Raw genomic sequence first — 22,240 nt, forward strand, 5'->3', positions numbered from 1 at the left:
GACGTGACCAAGGGGATCTGTCAAGGGGCGTGGCTCGCTTAGCAATGGAAGCTTACGGGAAATATTTTCATTTTTAATTGTCCATATCTTGGTTCTATTAACCATTTGCAGCAGAATAATAAGCAAAACGCAAGGAATAAGACCTAGGCAATAATATGAAGAAGTTTACAGCACGCAATTACAATAAATGGCGTTATACAAATCAAACAAAAAGTAATCACGACTATCCTCTTATATCGCCCCTACATTGAAATCTGAAGTTGCGTATGGGTAAATAAATACAATTTTACGTATTAAATATTTTGCTACCACACCAATACTTATTATCCTTCATACCTTCAAATTTTCACAGATGTTTGTTATTAATAATTTGTTCATTATAATTTATATATCTAGTATACATAGGATGTCGCTGTTGTTTATGACGTCGCTTTTCTACGTATTTAGGGTAACCGCAACAATAAAAATGAATGATGAAATGATAAATTTGATGGGCTAGATGAGTGTGGCAAGCACTGGTGTACGCAGGGGGGGCTTAAGGGGCTGCAGCCCGCCGAAATTCTTAGAAAATAAAAAATATATAAAATGAAGACAGTAATGAAGTAAAAAAAACAACTTTAAAATGACCCCCAATAACTATTTTTGTGTTTGAATAACTTTTAAAACGAAGGATTAAAATGGTAATTGGAGCTCGTATCTAATGAAAATAGAACAGCGACAACGGGATATCAGCGAAATTGATTTTCGGCGATACATTCTATGAACCAATCTCATTCTGTTCAGTAAAGGTTAGATTCATGACACTGAACCCGCGTATAATTTGAATTGAATTAACATAATCCTTGAGTGAGGTGGAAATGGGTTTTGGATATTTTTTTTTGTAGATGTTAAAATCTTTAACTAGTGATGCAAACATGCCTTCGCTTACATTAAAGTTTATACTATGGTAAAATTGCAGAAATATTCTACCTAAACTGATTTGTGTTTAAAAAACCGTAACATCAAAATATGATTTTTAGAAATTAATAAATAAATAATAAATGGATAAAATGCAATGTCGTGGGAAAGCGTAATCCCTTAATAAATTCAAGGAAACTCGTGCCAGATCGATGGCGAATCTGGTCAACCGCGTGTTCGACTTTGAATCCCGTCACTGAAGTTCCCGACTTCGAGTCACGTCGTGGGCATTGATGTTCTTTCATCAGTTTCATGTGATCATCACTCATCGCCGCGATTAACCAAAAGTGGTAAAAAAAGCGACGTCAAATAACAAATACATGAACAATAGGCCTGGCCTCTGTCTTGGTTTAGCAATGTGATTTGTTAATCACTATACGGTGGAGGCCGAGGCGGAAATAAATATCAGTAAGAATAAAAATTCATTACAACTTACCCTTCCTGGAGACGAAGTGGAGACAGTGCTACCCACTGTCGTCTTTTTCTCGCTGCACTTGCTTCCATGGACTTGAGTTTCATTAGTTTATTCAAATGTCGAATTCTAATAAAAGTTCTTGTTCTGACATACAGGGAAGTAATCTTTTCGTTAACTTCAGGAAATTTTGACTGAAGTACTGTCTTTAGAGTGTCCATAACTTTATGTTGCTTGGAAACAATTGACCCATGGAAGGATGCAAACACAATCTCAAATTGAATAACTTTTTCCATATCCGAACCACTACGTGCCTCCACCGGGTACCGAACTGGAATCCCTCGATTATAAGGCGATGACGCCACCACTACGCCATCGGGGAGGCCCTCAAAATAGAAATAGATGTGGTGCCAGATTCCTTAAAGCCCCAATTGGTACACTCTGCAACAGCACAAGAATGTTTACCTTTGGCACGCTTATTCATGGTACAGACACCGAATACACGTAATACGACCTAAAATTACTCGCTTTAATATTCAAGACAAACAGCACAAGCACTTCTGTAAACGAATACCTGATCGCTACTACTGGACCTGCAGATTTTTCTGACATCTGGGAGAAATCTGTGCCTCGAAGTTGGCTTATACCGAACAATGAAAGCCATGTCGCTTTCGGAAACTGGAAGCAATTACTTTCCATTTGAATGTTCCCAACTGCAGGTATGAACCCCCTCGGTGTACATCAAATCGTCTATCGAATATCCTTTACCTGGAGGAATCGCTAGCGTAACGCTCTATGAACTCAGAAGCGAACCTTGGTTGAGGCATGGGTGTGTATCATTGTGTGTCTTATCTATTTCATCTTTCATTTTTATTTCATTGCCCTAGTTTGCTCTATATGTCAAAAAGCGACGTGAAATAATAAAACAGATTGATTGAATTGGCGTTTTAAGTCCAGTTTATGTACATTGAGGCTAATTGTACCTACAGTTTAAAGTGGGATCCGAACCACTACGTGCCTCCACCGGGTACCGAACCCGGGATCCCTCGATTATAAGGCGATAACGCCACCACTACGCCATCGGGAGGCCCTCAAAATAGAAATAGATGAGAACGTTAATTGGTTCAGTAACGATCTCGCTACCCAGCGAAGGTTAAAGGCTCGAGTCCCGCCTGGACATTGTGTCCCTTTGCGGGTGTCCATCAATTTCATCAATTCGTTACTCATCCTCGCCTTCCAATTAGGTAAAAGTTACAGGAAAGCAACCCAAAAATAAGAAAAAAAAATATTTGCCTCGTAATGACGCAATTTGACAAGGACGAACGCAAGATTTTTTCCCAGGATAGGCAGCAGTGCTCAAAGAGGGAAAGGTTTTGGAATGCTATCTCTCTAGTTAAGAAAATCCTCTTAAAGAAAATTCCCCCACTAGGATATATTGCATAGACATCCTCCACCCACTGCATTTTGTCTATGATTTTGCAATATACTCGTACTTATTATGTTATGCAGCAGTAACTTCAATTAATTCTTGTCAACAATAAGTCGCCCCTGCAAAGAAGTTGCTGAAATTCTACTGCTGGAAATGTTTACAATACAACACTACCTGAATATATGTACAATATATTGACATAATGTGGTGCATGTTTCTTCCGTATAAAAAAAAACACTACGTGTTAAATAAAAATTAAATAAGAAGGATACTGTTATAGACATTCGTATTATTGAAACTGATGGCAATATTTGCATTCCTACGGCTTAGACGTTTATTATTGCGTAACTGTAACTTCATAATAATAATAGTTTTATTCACACGCACACAACACCGAAATTTTGGAGCTTCTCGTGGATGCAACTCGACAGAACTCATACCACTGCATTTTACATACTAGTGACTAGCGAGGCTCTGGCGTCTGGACTCGTGGCCATTATAATCCTTGGTGCGGTTCGTATTGTGTTGTCTTTACATGTTTATGATTGTCCCTTCATCCGCCTATTCTTATCACGATTCATCCTCATCTTCGCGATTAGCCAGAAGTAGCAGAAAAACGAAATAATAATAAATCAATACGTATGTTTGTGTCGTTCATTTAAAGGTGAATTTCTACTGGGTTGATCGCTACTATGAGGATGAATGATGAACTAATGAGTGGAGAATGAGACAAACATTGCTATATGCCTTACTATGGTTCAAACTGGGGCCTCTGGCTTCCTAAAGCGTTATGCTGTCATGGAGACCCGTTATATACATGTAGAGGGACTTACTTAAGCCTTTCCGTTCAATCTTACTCTCTCGATCCTGTTGCAGTTATGTCCATGGTATAATTAATTAAATTAGTAAACTATTTGCATGAAAATATGCGCACGAGACTCTACTCCCACCCCTCTCCAGCACACACAGGCATTTAAAATTGTTTCACTTTACGATTTTTCGTGTGTTCTATCTATTGTGCTCGTCTCAAGATGAGACTCTCATGTAATAATCATTTAACTTCATTGCTGTGTCTCGTAATCAAGGGGTCCCGGGGTCGATACCCGGTGAAGGCACATGGTGGTTCGGATTCCACTTTAACCTGTAGGTCCAGTCCCGATTAGCCTTACTGTGCATAAGGTGGACTTAAAACACCAAATCAACCAATCAACCAACCAACCAACTTTATTGCTGCGTGTAGAAGTGTAGACAAATAGTGTTAAAGAACCAAAGACATTGATTCCCTTTTTGCTGAATTCAGCATGAATTTGTTCGTTTGCCATCCCCAGTTAACTTGAGAAGGTACAGGAAAGCAGTGAAGAAGAGCTACATGTTATAAACATTGCTTCCCAAGAGTTATAATCGCCTCTATGAGGCGATAAACTTGTATGATTTTACATGTTATTAAGCGGCCCGCAGCTGAGGGATCCCCTTTTTGACGTCACTCTAGCAGAAGACCTTCACGTGCCGCCGTAGCGCGGGAAGCCGGAATAGCACCCCCTGATACAAATGAGATCGAGAGACCAAAGACGAAGGTATTTATACTTTTTCCTTTAGGAACAAACAACAAAGTTAACGCGCTACACAGTTGCATGGCAACCTTTCTTCTTCTTCTTCTCTGGTAAACACTGTTGCCACGTAAACATTTACCTCAAAACTCCAACAAGAAAAGTAGCGGTAGCGAGGTGATTTTCGCTACAAACTACAAGAATTTTGTAGCGACGCTACAGCTACAGCTACAATTTATAAAATGTAGCGCCGCTACAGCTACTGTTGCGGACTGGCAACTATGCTCACTTTACGCGGGATTGAATAGTCTGTGGGTATCCGGTAGAATGGCGGTCTCGAGGTGAAGACGTCATAGAAATTTGTACAATTTTGTATCTTACCGTTTTGGCAGTAATAAATAGTTGTTATTGTTAATATATGCGTCGTCGTATCTGTAAGATCCTAGAAACGGAACTACAGTGGTAGCAGCCTCGTGGTTAGCAGAATGGCAGACGTGAGTAAGATAGAATTACTGAACAATGGCAACTATCATGTCTGGGCACTAAAGGTAAGTGCAGTGCTGCGAAGTAAGGGATTGTACAAGGACGCAATATTGAATGATGAACCAACAGAAGAAAAAGCTAGAATTGTTTGGGAAAAGAAAAATGACGAAGCTTTTGGTGTCATAGTTGTTACTTTATCGCCCGACCAGGCTGGACTGTTCATTAACGAGACATGTGCAAAAACAGTGTGGGATGAACTTAAACGCATTCACACGGGAAACACACAGGACAAAATAATAGATATAGGTGTGGAAATGAAGAATATAAAAATGGGTGAGAAGGAAAGTGTTGACGAATATGTTTTGAGAGCACGAAACATAATGTCAAAAAGTGCTGCATTGGGTCAACCAATTACGACACGAGAAGTAGTGTATCATATTGTACGGGGTGTTCATCAAAAGTATGAAAACGTCGCAGCAGTATTACGAGCACAAAGGGGTGCTACAATTGAAGAAGTGCAAGATACCTTAAAAGAAGAAGAGGTTAGGTTGCATAAAATGGACTACAATGAAAAATCCGAACAGGCATACAAGGCACGGGATAAGAAGTATTGGAAAAATAAAGAAGCTGTGCGAAGATGCTGGACGTGTGGAAAAGTAGGACATTTTTCGAAAGAATGTTGGCATAATAAAGAAGGTGGGAAAGCTCAAGTTAGGAGACCTTCTACGTCTACCTCTGCATCTACATCTAAAACAGCGAAGGGAAAAATGAAACAGACGGGATTCACATGCGAAGACAACATGGAAGCTGCTTACAGTGTATACGACATGCAGGAAGACAGAAGAGAAGTGCAGGTATGGTGTATAGATTCTGGTTGTACATCTCACATGACAAATAAAGAAGACTGGCTGATAAATAGAAGAGAAGTGCAAAGTGAAGTGCAACTTGCGGAGGAAGGAAAATCGATGGAGGCCAAAGTACAAGGTGACATTAAGGTATCAACAGTCACAAATGATGGCCAACTTCACGATGTGTGTATTTATGATGTATTATATGTACCTGGTTTGCGTTTGAATTTATTGTCAGTTAGAGGTTTGGTGAATCATGATAATGAAGTGTTGTTTTCCAAAAATAGTGCAAGGATAATTGACAAAAATGGCATATTAGTGGCAGAAGCACAGGAAAAGAATCGTATGTACACGTTACAAACTTATGTAAGATCAGATGTAAGTCATTGTAAGGATGCATGCTTAAGTATGGAAACTAATGTAAACAATGAAAAATACATGTGGCACAGAAGATTAGGTCACTTGAATGAAAAATATTTAAATAAAATGAAGGACAGTGATATGGTAAGAGATTTAGATTTTAAGCAAACTTCAGAAAAATTAGAATTGTGTGATGCATGTACAAAAGGAAAAATTGTACAACTTCCTTTTAAACAAAGTAATGATGTATGTGAGAAACCACTAGATTTGATACACATGGATTTATGTGGACCTGTAGAAAAAGAGTCATTGGGGGGTGCTAAATACATGTATGTTATTGTAGATACTTACAGTAGAAGGGTGTTTGTATACTTTCTCAAAACTAAAGATGAAGCTTTTGATTACTTTGTAAAATTTAAAAACCAATATGAAAAGGAAGCTAACAATTGTATAAAAAGTGTAAGGTCAGACAATGGTACTGAGTTTGTTAACAGTAAATTTCAAGAGTTGTTTAACAAAGAAGGTATTGATCACCAGTTAACTGTTCCATACAGTCCACAAAGTAATGGTATTGCTGAGAGAGCAAACAGGTCACTACTAGATATGGGAAGAACAATGTTAATTGATGCAAGGTTACCCATAGAATTTTGGGCTGAAGCGGTTGCAACGGCAGCGTACATCAAAAATTGTATACCTACCAAGGATGGTGGCACAAAAACTGCAATGGAAAGATGGACGGGAAGGAAGCCTACAGTAAAACATATGAAAGTATATGGATGTGTGGCATACAGATACATTCCGAAGAAGTGTAGAAGCAAATTTCAACCAAAGGGAGAAAAGGAAATATTTGTTGGGTATTCCAGAAAAAGGAAAGCATACAGGCTGTACAACCCCAAAACGAAACAAATACATGAAGCTAGAAGCGTTGTGTTCGATGAAAGAAACTGTGGAGGCTTACTGATGAATTGTAATTTGGAAGAGCAACTAGAATTCAACAACTTGAAGTATAAACATGATGAAGACAGGGAAAGTAAGCAATATGACAACAGCAATGTCCATTTGCATGAATCGAAGGTAGAAGAAAGAGGACCGGACATATTTCTTGACTTAACACCTGAAGATCTACCAGAAGAAATACAAACAGATGAGTTAACCATAGAAGACAGTGGAACCAAAAGAAGTGGACGGAAGAAAGGAGAAACAAACGAAGTGTTAAAAACAAGACACAAAGAAAATTTGAAAAGAAATGAAGATCAACTTAAAAGTCTAGGTGTGAAAAGATCTGAGAGGATAAAAGCAAGAGAACAAACAAATTTTGCACAAGATATCGTACCACAAACCTTCGATGAAGCTATGAGTTCAGCGTACAGTGAAAATTGGAAGATTGCAATGAACGAAGAGATGCAAGCATTGGAATCACATAATGTTTGGACATTAGTTCCCAGAGAGAAGAACATGAAGGTTATAAGAAGCAAATGGGTATTTAGCAGTGGCGGAGCGTGACCTTTCCAACAGTGTAAGCCTATCATGATGAAGGTTATTTCCCGTTGTGCTTATTTTTGGGCTGATATGGTTAGTGATTTATCCACACACATCGACCCCCCCCCCATTTTTTTCAGAACACTTCCCTAGAATTTTTCACCAAATTAAAAATTCTGAATAAATCTCTGGGATTGGTGTTTTCTTTGCTAGGCTGTGTATCTCCTACATTTCAACTGATAATTAAGTCAGTCTTTTTCCTATCACAATGAGTAACGTAACGATAAAAAATATGCAAAGTTAGATAAAATGAACAATAATAATAATAATAATAATAATAAAGAAACGAAAACAGAAGGAAACAGAAAAGTGCAGAATACTTTTTACAACCGCATAACCAAGTATCAGCTTCGTACCCTGAATCACAAAATCGGCGCACTTTATTTTTCGTTTCTGTTACTATGCCTGCTAGAGAAGGAAGGGATGGGCCTACCTACATCCACAAGTTTCTTCTTGGCAGCAAAATCCTTGCTGGATAACAGCGTTTGCACCAAGTTCTCCACCCCACCGCACAATCACACTCGTTTTATTCCATAATGCACTTCACTAACACACAACAGCACAGGACCGACAGTCCACTTTGAATAGATGGAATTCGCAAAAGCAATACCTCGACAACAAGAACGGGGAAACAAAAAGAAACCAGATCCAAAATTGGTCATTGCTCAAAGCAGTGATCTTTCGGACTGTGGGGGGAATATCCCTTTCGGATATAAATAAATTCCCTCTTTTGCCTTAAAATTCCCTATATTTAGTAAAAAAAAAATAAAAAATACAATATTAATTATAAAAGAAATGCTCACTAATTGTAGGGACATATCCAGAAATTTCTATCAAAGGACATGTAAGTGCTTTCTTAGGATAATGTAAAAACAAATCTAGCACCTAAAAGATCATAAACAGGCTTTTCGAACGCTGTTCGAAGAGTGTTTGAAGCACTGACTACGTAATTAATAATATTTGATTCACATTTGACATGATTTGTTTTGTTTTATTTTGATTTAGTTTATTTTACTTCGCGTTTTGGGCCTCTTGGTTAATTTGCGAAGATGGGGATGATTGATGAAATGATGAAATTGATGAATGGACATTCACAAACAACCAAGCCCGACCAGGATTCGAACCCGGAACCCTTGGTGTCGCAGCGCGATGTGCTAACCACTCGGCCACAGGGTCGGGCACATTTGAATGAGATTTGTAAAATTGGTTCAATCTTCAACTTTCATTAACATTTATTTATTTATTTATTTATTTTTGCACTTTTTAGCTCAATTATTACCAGTTGAGTTCATACATAAACGGAAAACAGAGATCTTAATAGTTCTGATGTTTATGCTCTCCTACAAGCGAAAAACAGAAACAACAAGAATTTAGTACATCAATGTGTATCTAGTTTTCCCGTATCCCGCTCCTTTTTTACGTTTCTCCTTTTTTCCCTCCCTGTTAGATTTTTGCTTCAGAATTCCCTGTTCCTGGAAAAAACCTCCTTGAAGCACCACCGGCTCAAATTTCCTTTGCCGTCAACCATTCATACCCGACAACGCTGGAGCCCCTCCTCTTGCAGGATCTGTCTCTCGCTGGCTCGTATTCAGTGAAGCCAACCTAAGCATAATGGTGCTAAATCTCGCACAAGTTTAAAAAGTCGTTTGTAAGTTGGGGATATAAATAAAACAAGAGGGCCAATTTTCGTTCTGGTTGAATTTTTTCAAACTTTTCACGTATAACGTCGAACCTGGTCGAACCCATGCCGTTGGTTGAACTATTCGAGTTTGTATTTATGTTTTTGTTATAAATTAATATTAATAATATGAAAAATCACAGAACAATTTAGTAATATGTAGCACAATTTCGGAGTTTAAAAGACACCATCGATGTCCAGAAGGGACAAGGCAAGGAGACTTCCTGAAAAATGAATGTCAACCATTTTCACACATACAATTTCATTTCAGTCACATCAAATTGTTAACTATTGCAAGGGCGTTGCAGAAAAATGTTAACTTCAAATTGAATTAGTATATTTTAAGAAGGGAAATATACCTAGTTTACCCCAACCCCTAAAAAAAAAAAAAAAAACCTGCTTAATCCTCCCTGGTGGAAATACTGCGGACGTCCATGAACAACACTTTTTCTAAACATGAGGTTTGCAACGCTGCTGTAAGCCTGTGGTCGTAGGTTTACAAACGTAGGGTTTGGCCCGCTCTTCTCCCTATATTCCCTGTTCTTCTCCATCCAGATACGGTGGGCGACGGTAGGCACTGCTCCTTCGCGGTTAGAAATTTGTAAGGCAACGTTCAGACGGCTTACAGCTTTCCACAAGCAGAAGGCGGGAGATCCCATGTGCCGCCTGGTGCTGAAGTGTTGCAATCTAACAAACAGGATCTCGAAGACTGGTATCGGGCCGAGTTGAACTTCGAAGTTTTTAGGAATTTTGCCATATAATAACATACATTTTACTATAACTAATAAAGTGTAAGCCCGGCTTACACGGCTTACATGGACGCTCCGCGCCTGGTATTTAGTACAAAGGCAAGAACTAAACATATAAATAGAAAATATAATTTTGTAAAACTGGATGTAGCAAATGGGAATGTGTATCTTCAACATGTAAATTCAGAAAATCTAGAAGCTGATATACTAACTAAAAATGTGACTAAATCAAAAAAATGGAGAAAATATGTAAGGGCATATACATGTAAAATAATTTAATATTAGATAGTGTACGTGTAAAAGTAGAAATACTATTGTTAGCGCGTAATGTTCGCAAAGGGGGGAATGTTGCGGACTGGCAACTATGCTCACTTTACGCGGGATTGAATAGTCTGTGGGTATCCGGTAGAATGGCGGTCTCGAGGTGAAGACGTCATAGAAATTTGTACAATTTTGTATCTTACCGTTTTGGCAGTAATAAATAGTTGTTATTGTTAATATATGCGTCCTGGTGAAAATAGTCACTTCCATTTTTTTATGTCTTTTGTGGTCATATCACACGTGCATGATATTAAATGACAATGAACACCACACTGACTTAAGAACTCCACATTGTAGTAGCTCCTGATTAGTGAAAAAGGTATTAAATTCATTATAACTCTAAATTTCAATTTTCGCACTGTGAAATTCTCTGCAATCCCTTTGAAAATTCTTATTTAAGCGGGGAAAAAAATAACTTCGATTGAAGACGTCGATCAAAATTCCAAGCAACAAACATTTCGTCTACAATATTTTTTGCTCTTCCAAAAGGGTTGAAATAACAGTACGTTGGACAATTTGCAAAACGGCAGATTAGGCCCAAAATATTACTATATTCATGAGAAAATGATTCGGCCAAGCAAGAAGGTTAGATAATACCGAACTTTGTATTCGGGTCTTGCTATTTACGGGCGAATGTTTCAAAGTTGAGGTTAACACACACACCTCAATTTTATGGGCACGGAAACTTTGGAAATTACTTTCCAGTACGAAATTGGCGCACAGTTGGAGGTTTCTTCGACTAAAACTAGGTGCACGTTCTGCACAATTTTAAAAACTTATTTCGGAAACTTTCGCATGCTTCAATTAATCCTTCCAAAGTAATACATTGGACAGAAGTCGAAAATCTAGTACTATTTAATGAAACCAACCACTTACCGACTTTGAGCACTACATGCCTTTGTTCGAAAGACTGTCCAAATAGCACACAGGAGAAAAACTGTGTAAAATGTACAAATGTATGATAAATGTTAATGGTTACCAACTGGCAGGTAAACAACGTGGCATGTAATTGCATTATTTCTACATTTACACACTTTCAAGAAATTGCAATGAAACATGTGACCGAGTTTATATCTCCCCTTTCATTATTATTATATCCTTTAATTTTACACTTACCTGTAAGTGAATTTTCATATTGTATGTGCTGGTCTTCGTCACCGACAATTCGTTTCCTATGCAGCAAAGATTGCAGCTTACAATGAAATTTCCATTTTTCTCTGTCCTCTTGAAAGTAAAAAACTTATTGTATTCTTCCCATGGCAACTTCTCGCGTGGTTTGCTTCCACAATCGTCGCTGTCGATATCACTCATAATAATAACGTGGTACTATAAAACAAAGGCGACGCACAAAATTAACGGGCTCACGAGCTTCCACTACCTCCCAAACAAAATACAAATGAGATCGAGAGACCAAAGACGAAGGTATTTATACTTTTTCCTTTAGGAACAAACAACAAAGTTAACGCGCTACACAGTTGCATGGCAACCTTTCTTCTTCTTCTTCTCTGGTAAACACTGTTGCCACGTAAACATTTACCTCAAAACTCCAACAAGAAAAGTAGCGGTAGCGAGGTGATTTTCGCTACAAACTACAAGAATTTTGTAGCGACGCTACAGCTACAGCTACAATTTATAAAATGTAGCGCCGCTACAGCTACAAATTTTGTAGCTAGCTACAGTAGCGCCGCTACAAGTAGCGCGCTACTTCCGACCTCTGGAATATAGTAACATTATAATACAATAAAACAATGTCAATGCAATAAAGTATCATTGAGTACAACATAATGTAATAAAACTCTGCAATGAAAATGTTACCTTTCACCAGTAACCACACCATGTTTGGAGTCACTGATACACATTGAGATGCCTCAATATCAGTATAGCATAATGTGGTTTATGTTTTACGATACCTATCATGTTTTTAATAAGATCTGAATTAGCAAAAGTTGTGAAGAAAAAATAAATACATACATACATACATACATATTATTGCAGGCTTAGATATTCATCAATGGAGTCAAGCAGTGTTCCAGTATTTGTACAGTTCTTTCTTAAAAGCATTGCAGGTTTCAATGTTTTTTATGTGGTTTGGCAGGTTGTTATACAAGAGAATCCCGGAGTACTTAGGTCCTTTTTCATATAGAACTGTATTGTGTACAAGTATTAGTGTTGTAATTGTGTACGTCATGGTGGCACCTAAACAAATCGTAGCAGAGCAGGTGATTACATACATGTATGTAATCAATGGAGACCTATAATTTGGCACCTGGCTGCCTGTTGGCTACCAATATCATTAAACAAATAAAAAATAAAGAATTGCTTTGAATAACGCATATGATTTTTTTCACATTTTTGTCCCTTAATTTCATTGTAATAAGTGCTCGAAAAGGGGGGAGGGATGCTGGGGGATTTTAATTGATTGATTGATTTGTTTTATTTTCCTTCATTTTTCTGCCACTTTTGACTAATCATGAAGATGAGAATGAATGATGATATGCTGAAATTGATGAAGGGACTTTTACAAAGAACACAATGCACCGGACGGGATTCAATCCTGGGATTCATAGCATATTCTGCTAACCACTCTGTCATGAGGTCAGCAAGAACATTTGTGTAAAGCAGTGACGTGCGGTGACATCGACACTTGGGGTAGCAATCAGTGGTGTGGCCAGGGGGGGGGGTTGATGTGGGTCATGACCCCCCTCCCCCTCTTAGGATCCAGTATTCCTAAAAAGAGAACATCAAAGATAGGAAAAGATGGCAAAATGAAGAATAACTAGTAAAAAAAAAGGACACGTAACTACCATCCCCTTTTGAAAATCAAAAACGATTTGATTTGACTACTAAGCCAGAGATCCTGGGTTCGAATCAAGTCTTGGCCATGGGTTTTCTTTGAACTCCTGGTGTTGTAACTCACTGTGATAACCACTCCCCCAGGGTTGGTTGATTTGTTGGTTAATTTGGTGTCTTAAGTCTACTTTATGCACAGAAAGGCTAATCGGGACTGGACCTACAGTTTAAAGTTGGATCCGAACCACGATGTGCCTCCACCGGGTACCGATCCAGGAACACTTTCACTCCCCATAGAGGTTGGCCAACAACAAAGATGAGAGGAAAGCACTAACCATTCGGATACATGGGTAAAGCGAACTGCTTTTTCCTCAGCGGTAATTTTCAATTGGATTTTTGAAACATCATCTTTGTATATGATTAACATCTTTTCAAAATTTTGCATTGCTTGATATCCCTAATTTCTCCACCTCACGATCTCATTACTGAAGGATCCGGGCTGGGGCCCTGGCCTGTCCATGAGTGTTTCTTTGTATCCACCCTTCACCCATTTAAGTTAATCTACGTTCATCGTCAAGGCAGAAGTTAGGTTGGAGTGGATTGGATTGATTTGATTTGGTGTTTTAAGTCCACTTTATGCACAGTAAGGCTAATTGGGACTGGACCTACAGTTTAAAGTGGGATCCAAACCACTATGTGCCTCCACCGGGTATCGAACCCAGGACCCCTTGATTACAAGGTCACGATGCTACCACTGTGCCATCGGGAAGGTGCAGAAGTTAGGTGATGGAAGAGCAACATTAAAATATAAAATACATATATATCATTTCCTCCCAGTGCATCTGCAGGGCACTGTGAAATCAGGTTTCCAGAGTTCTCTGTTTATGATTGTGCCTCATGATTTCTATAAGCTCATTAGCTACTTATCGCAATTGAATCTATACAGCTAAAGAAAGTGGTTGGAGATGACAACAATTCAATATATTAAAGGGGATAAACAGGTAACCAAACACACGCTTCTTTGTAGTTTCTTCAATAATATTAATTTGGCTTCTTGAGTTCTGGAATAAATTTTTCATTCCAAATTATTTCATTGTTCACTGCAGAGTACAACACATAGGAACAATAATACACTCATCACGGGTTTGAATCCTGGCTTGGATTGTTCATTGTGAGGTCCCTTCATCTATTTCATCATCCTCATTTTCGTGATAAACAAATGTGGCAGAAAAGCAAAGTAAAATAAACCAAACCAACAACAACAATAAGAATGCACGTTCTCTTGCCCAAATAAATATATCCATATTTATGACTGTTTATCTTACCCATTTTATTATTGGGGGCCAAGAGAGTGGTATATTTAAGTAAAACACTACTAAAATGAGAGCGACAGAGAGCGCAAGCAAATATTTGTTATTTAATCATTATATATTCCATATTTGAAAAAAAGCATAACTTTTTTGTCAGCACATAATACGTTCCCATTTCATAAATAATTAAACTACATCCCATATTATACATACATATTGTACAACATGCAAAAAGGTGTGGTGTAAATACAGACAACATAAGTACTACAGAAATTTTTCTCCTGAGTTCTTTAGAGGATTAATAAAGGATTCGAGGGGAAACCAATCCTCTATCAGTTCCTATAGGAGATAGACTTGGGTAGTTGAAACCACAACCTTTCAACCATTGCAGTTGGAGGTGAGAGGGCGAGGGAAGTAGAGGCAGAAAACTTCCCTTTCCCTTCCGGTAGCTGTTTCTACCTGGAACTGGTGAGGTGGAGGAAAAGCCAACTAGAGTAGCTCCTTCCAGCCTTGCCCATTGATCGCACTGAGGGATGAGAAGGCCATAAAAAAGAGTATTACACATGAACTGTGGCTTCAACAAGACAATAAATATTGCGATTTGAAAATATTCGGAGATGTGCTAGACTAGCTACTCCTCAGGGCACGGTAATGGTGTAAAGCATCCTCCCAAGTAGGATAATTTGCACAGGTATCCTCCCACCTATCTCAAACTTGTTTAAGCACCCCCTCCCCCTTCCCAGCTAGAAATATCCACTTTGAGTACTATCTGTAATTAATTTCCACTGGCGCATTAGCATAGTTTACTATAGGCCTTCATGTTTCATTTAAAAAATGAACTTTTTGTCTGATGTGAGAGTAAAACTCTGGCCAGAGCAGAGCATAAATAATTCAGATGGTTTGATACAAGGAACCTGTTGTTCAACAAATTTCAAACGATTAAAAATTTAGACCCCAATCGATTTTAATCCTCTGGAACATCTAAATTATCTAAGCTATAAGCAGAACCACCTGTAAGTGCAAAATACACTTCTCAATATGACATTACACAAAGCATAAAAAACAAAATACAAAATCTAGTAAATTGCTCACAGTATAACGACTGTTATACTTACGTGTTAGGTCGACAACTCGGCACACATTCTCTTTGAAGGTTTTGTTCTGTATTAAATCCTTTGATTTCCACAAACCTATAAAGAATGTAGAAATAATAAAAATATAATAAAAATGCATTGTTCCAACAAAATCTTTTAGAAATTAGATATATTACTTTGAAATTTGTAATCTCATTCCATTCGTACTAATCTTTCAACCATTTTTACATCATAATATATTTTTCAGGAGCATATTCAGTTGCAATAGTGTAATGAATGTACCGTATTTCATTTTTATTACTTTCCTTCAAAACAAGTATTTTCATTTATTGTGGTAATTTTTTTTTTCTCATGGTGTTTGTTTATCAAACTCTGGCCATTTTTTAAAAACTTCGATTGGTGGACTGGATCACAACATGTAGTTGTTTTCACGACATTTTATAAAAATAGCGACTATGTTGTTACACTTCGTCACCTGGTTTAATTGTCCCTGATTATGTCCTGTGTGGGAAAGCAAGGAGTTTGCAAATCAGCCACAGACTATTGAGGGGCTTATAAATGGCATCACCATGTTTTTTTGTAGGGAGGGGGTCAAGGCCCTTAATGAAACTTGAATAGTACAAATATTTTTTTATTCAGCCTTTATGTTGTGTGACCTCTCACATAAAATTTTAATTTTTGGAATTCTGACAACTGTGGAACCAATTATTTTTGGGTTTAAATGTAAAATATGAAAACATAACTTGATTCCTGTATTTTTCACTATTCTTTTTACTGAACACGTTTTTATTTATTTCTTTCTCTCAATAACAATAAAATAACAGTGGCATATTCTGAAAATTTGACCTGGTTTACCACAACAATTCTTGTTTACTGCATATCTTTAGTACTGTATTAATTAGATGTAATAGAAATAAAACACCAATGCAGGCATGCAAGTAAAACAAAACAGAAGTCCGACAACTTCAAAATTTCCCTGGCAATTTCTATATACATAAAAAAAAATGTTCTAGCGGTGGTAAATAAGATTACATCACAGAATACGTCACTGAAAAATAACAACCTTTCTGTTTTTCTGTAACTTGAAATGAGTGATGTAATTTTCTATGGGTATTATTGATAAACTGGTTCGACCCCCCCCCCACCCACCCACCGAAATGCTCATGTAATGTGTTATGATAGTTGGTCTCTCAAGCTATTTGAGTGAGAACATCAAGGTTTTCAGTCACCTCCCAAAAATAGCATTTGAAACATGAACGCAAACTTTGGTTCTTTCACATGATGAATGGCAATGTGCATGGTTGGAATTATTGTGTTTGTAATGTTTGTCTCATTTAAATAGGTTATATCTTTTGTTTCATAAATAAAATATCCATTGAATTGCAACACCCTGCAATTTATAAGAAAATAGTACAATCACCTGCTTTCTCTGAAAAATTTTATGGACACATTGGATAGAAGATCTATACTTGACATGGAAAACTTAAACTGCTTCTGTTACCATCAGATGATGATATGAATGAGAAGTCCACAAAACACATTTTAAGTTGTGCTTGAAAAAACTTACCTGACACTGTGCCATGTTTAAAGTACATTGAGGTACATGGATACTACCTGTACCCTCAGCATGCGCGCCGACTACGTGGGTGCTCCGGGGCTCGAGCACCCACATAAATAATCGTGTGGGTGCGCCGCACCCACAAGATTTTTAGTTTGATAAAAACAAAATAAAATAAATATTTCTAACTTGCCATTATCAAAAAATAATATGCAATTAAAACATTGAGATGGAAGTTAAAATTTCTACTTCGCCAGGCAAAAATTTTCGCAATTTCCAAACGTGGCACGGGACGCGTGTGGAAAGCTGAAACACAATATTGAGTATTGCTTCTTTACATACTTTCGAATTCGAACAGTAGGTTTGCTAGTCGCTATGGATAAATTCGTCATACGTTTGTCGTCGTCATCACAGGTGGATATTACTGACACTGAACATAGTTCAGTCAAAAAATAAGGAACCCGAGAACGTGTCTTCTTCCAGTTCCTGCAGTACATTAGCAACAAGTGTCAAGAAATCGTCAGGCAGGTCATACCATGAAGGATGGAAAAATACATTTCCTTGGATTTATTACGACAAAGAATTGGACAAAGTGTTCTGTTGTGTGTGTAAAAACGCTTTTGATTCCAGTATAGTGCTTCCGTCGGCAACTGCTACTTCTGCAGACAGGGATTCGTGTAATGCATTTGTTCGAAATGAAAACGTTTTTGCGGTCAACAATGACCCAAAAAAGATTGAATGATTTGACAATTTTGCATGTTCATAAAGAAATTCATAAGTGCAAATGACGTAAGAAGGAATGTGTTTTATATTGAAAGTTAACATGTCATGATTATTATTATTATTATTTGGTACATGAAGTGTCATTTTGTAGTTTCTGTTCACAACAAAATCCTTGCATAGTTCTTTCTGCAATAGAATTAAAATTATTTGCATTTATGAAGATTTTTTCATTTTAATTTGTATGAATGTGGTATTTTCTTTTAGTTGATAATAACATTGCCTCTTGCAATCATTGTGCATGTAAGTTGTTTAAAGTATACAATACTTGATAATTACAGATCTAACCGCCATTGATATGCACCCACAGAAATTTTGGAAAGTCGGCGCCCTTGACCCTCAGCAGTTGCATATTCTCCCATGCTGTCTGGTTTACTGATATGTAGAAATTGCTGAATAATTTGAAGTTGGTAGACTTTTGTTTTTGCATTGTTTGCATGCCCGCATTGGTGTTTTATTTCTATTATATTTAATTAGCATATAATAAATATATACAATAAATAAGAATTGTTGCAGTAAACCACGACAATTTTTCTGAATACTGACCCCCAGTAAATTAAACACTCTAAAACTTAGTGTATAAAACATTAGTTGAAATAGCTTACTTGTTTTCTGAGTGATCCAATACAATACAATTGGCATTTGATGGCATCTTCTGGTTGTTGTTTCTTCCACAAATATTCCCACATCTATCATAGCCATTTAGTATACGATAAATATCACCATTCTGAATGCAATACCCAACTAGCCCAAACTAGAAGGAAAATAACAGAAAATGCCTTTTTGTAATGGAAAGTTTGTAATGGTTATTAAATACACTTACTGCACACTATATACTGTACTGAGGCAACAATGCTGTAATTGCGTAAGGAGAAACTTTTGAAGAATGATAAATACTTTGAATGAATCATTGAAGAACTGTAGCTATAAAGACAGAAGTAATAGCAGAAATTAGAAATAAAAAATATATTTAGATTACATGAAATTTATCACATAAGTCACACATTTGCATTTACATGCTGTGATATTGGACATGTCAATTTGTTGAAATACAATAATATAATATAATGAACTAATACAATGGAATGATACCTTAGCCTACTTCAGTTCAATGATGGAAGGAATACACTGGTGTAGTATACACATGTACTATGAGATTCAATTCTTTGTTTGTTTATATCCTGTATCTTGTGCTCATTTTAGTAATATAGTATGCATATTGGTAAAATATGTTGAGGTTGTACTGTATAATGCATATTGTATTTTGATTATTTCACAAAACCCAGATTGGTGAACAAAAACCCATTTTCCAAGTAGAAATGTATTCATATTTGGAAGTAAATCATAAAAGATGGTGGTGTTGAGGAAGAAATAGAAGATATTTTCTTTTCAGTGCATATGCACTATTAATTCAAGAAAATGTTACTGTATATTTTTAAACATACTATGTTACCTTTCTTGTTATTTTTATAAACTGTCTAAGTTATCAGAAATGTGAATGGAAACATAAAATTTGTGCACAGGGGAAAAAGTATGTTTTTTGGTCTTGAATTTAGCTTTTCTGCATCTTTTGTCTAATTGCAATAACAAAAATCGATGATGATTAGCTTGAATTGATGAAAATGCATTCACCAAAGAAAATTTCCAATCAAGCAAGGACTTCTCTGTGGTTAGATGGTGAGTTGAGAATTCAGCATCACTTCAGCCAAGGTGGCTTTTCGTCTTGAAATTTCAATTTTGACAATCATAATACACACACGTATTGCTCAAAATGAGGGGATTGCAGGGGAAAGGTATCCTCCTGTTAGCAAGAAAATTTGCAAAGCATCCTCCTGGGCTGTGTCATTTTCACTATGTTAAACCATAGGAACACCTCCACAGCTAGCTCCAAGGTGGGACAACACATTCCTTCAGCTCAGTGCCTGAAGTGGGGAACCACAAGAAATGCTATCCCCCCGTCAAGAACATTTTCATAAAGCATCCCTTCTTATGATAATTTGTATAGCATCCACCACCTCCTGCACTTCATCCATGTTGATCCATACAAACATCTCCCACCTATCAAGTGCTCTGTGTGTGTAATATTATAGCAAATGATGAATACTTTTATAAATATAATCTCTATTTGACATTTTCCAAACTCTTTTATGAAGGATCTGCATGAACAAATAAACTGAAATGAAACTTCAAAGAAGCAGGATGGGAATTAATGAGAAATGAATATTCATATGAAATCGAGATTAACTGCCCTTACTGCAAGTAATAAATTTAACCCATATCATAATATACAGGGTGGCTCAATAAGTCACTTAACACCTCCAGTACAAGGCCACTGCAGCGCGCAACATGGCAATGGTGATGACCAATCGTTATCAGGCCAAGGGGGAACCACATTGACGCCACCCACACGGTCGGCGGCCATCTTGATGTCCGCCATCTTGAATTCAACTTCAGAATTTTAAATGGGAAGGGGGTCGTGCGACATATCAAAATGGGCTAGAATTTCACGAGAAATGCAATGGTGAAGGTGTCACTGTGAAGGACTTTTAATTCAATGGAAGCGTCACACTGTAAACTGTTCGCAACAACCATTCATATTGCACAGCTCTTCATGGATGTATCCGATTAAAATAATGTGCAATGGCATGCGAACGTCTCTCCATAGACGTCACTTTGATCTCGATGCATTACCGATGCGCTAAACAAATTTTAAAGCATTTTTCTAACACCTCGAAAAGGAGCAAATTGGTACAAGAATTCAGTCATAACTTTTTACTGGTTAAAGATACGTCGAAAAAACCTTCACCATTGCATTTCTCGTGAAATTCTAGCCCATGTTGATATGTCGCACGACCCCCTTCCCATTTAAAATTCTGAAGTTGAATTCAAGATGGCGAACATCAATATGGTCGCCGACGTGTGGGTGGCGTCAATGTGGTTCCCCCTTGGCCAGATAACGATTGGTCATCGCCAATTTCAAATTCCATGCTGCAGTGGCCTTGTACTGAGGGTGTTAAGTGACTTATTGAGCCACCCTGTACAATCTTTCCTGGCCAATTCAATTCCTTATTTTTAATAATTTGATTTAAAGCAATAACCAGTAATGACATCAGAGGGACACAGTAAAAGGGAGTGGATGCCACCAGAACAACTCCACCAATTTTACCTCACTCCCCACAACACACAAGAAAAATTAAGATGCGTAAATGCTGGCCAAATATGTATTTTGTGTCACGTAGAGGTATACTAAATTAAACATTTTTTGGTCTCCTTCCACCTCCTCACTCATTTTTTCTACTAGTACCATTACTTACCAATGGGAATGTTTAAAAATACAGTAAAGGGTGCAAATTGAACTGATATTCTCTTACTATTTACAACAGTGAAACAAAAAGTTTGAGATAGAAGACAAATTGCACGTTCGAGTAATATGGTACTAGTACATTCTCATCCATTTGTGATATTGCACTATAGTAATATGCCATTACTCAGAGGGTCAGCAACATAAGTCTTCCATCTATCCCTGTACTGGGTAAAATTATTACAACAATTACAGCAATATCCTTCCTTGACATTCAGCTTCATCTTAGCCTTCCTACAAGTCCCTTACCACCAACTTTCCTGACACTGTAAACTTTTCTATTCCATGTGTGATACATTGCATGGCTTCACTGAAGTTCTTATGGTTCAATTATTCTAATAACATCAGGGTATGGATATTGATTAGCTATATAGGTGCCTCCCCGATGGTGCAGTGGTAGTGTCGTTGCCTTGTAATCAAGGGGTCCCTGGTGGTCCCTGATGGATGTACATAGTGGTTCGGATCCAACTTGCGATCGTGTTTCACATCTATTCAAAACTACAAGCAATATTATTGTTTTGTATATCTTAACCTTTAGTCTTTTAATATTATATAAAAGTTTATGAATAGAACATGCATTCATTTTATCTGACTTAAGTGGGGTTCTAATTTCCATTTTAATATCGGTTTTCATCTGTTAACATTACTCCTTCCAAAGATTTGAATTTGGAAATGAATTCAAATATATTGATACTTACAATTGGATTTCAGCATGTAAGTACCGTCAAACGGGGTAACTTTCGTGGCGAGTGACAACACAAAAATGATTCACGAGGAACACTTTACCTTTACAAATGTATTGAAGGAATACCAAAAAAAATCCAAAATGTTAGGGGGGGGAGGGTCAGCATTTTCGTGACGAAGTTACCCCAGAAAATGGGTACCCCCATGAAGAGGTAAGATTGTCACACAAAATGGAGACTGTTTTTCCCTTTCTGATCAGTCGTAAAGCCTCCTGCACCTGATCGGAGGTATAGTTCTGATATTTCCGACCACCAACTACCTTCTGATATGTTCTTGGCAT

At 37.3% G+C, this 22,240-nt stretch overlaps 1 protein-coding gene across 1 annotated transcript in view; it reads right to left on the reverse strand.

The window, feature by feature from the left end:
- The window catches only part of LOC146004803 (choline transporter-like protein 1), a 158,741-nt gene that overhangs the window by 79,192 nt on the left and 57,309 nt on the right, over positions 1 to 22,240 (reverse strand). The window contains exons 4-6 of the mRNA XM_083143828.1: positions 18,461 to 18,609; positions 15,539 to 15,613; positions 11,440 to 11,495 (exon numbers count right to left, since the gene is read on the reverse strand). Of these exons, the coding sequence (XP_082999954.1) occupies positions 11,440 to 11,495; positions 15,539 to 15,613; positions 18,461 to 18,609 (280 nt within the window). The remainder of the gene's footprint in view (positions 1 to 11,439; positions 11,496 to 15,538; positions 15,614 to 18,460; positions 18,610 to 22,240) is intronic.

The sequence above is a fragment of the Lepisma saccharinum genome, chromosome 22 (assembly GCF_977018435.1).
Source record: "Lepisma saccharinum chromosome 22, izLepSacc3.1, whole genome shotgun sequence".
Classification (NCBI taxonomy): domain Eukaryota; kingdom Metazoa; phylum Arthropoda; class Insecta; order Zygentoma; family Lepismatidae; genus Lepisma; species Lepisma saccharinum.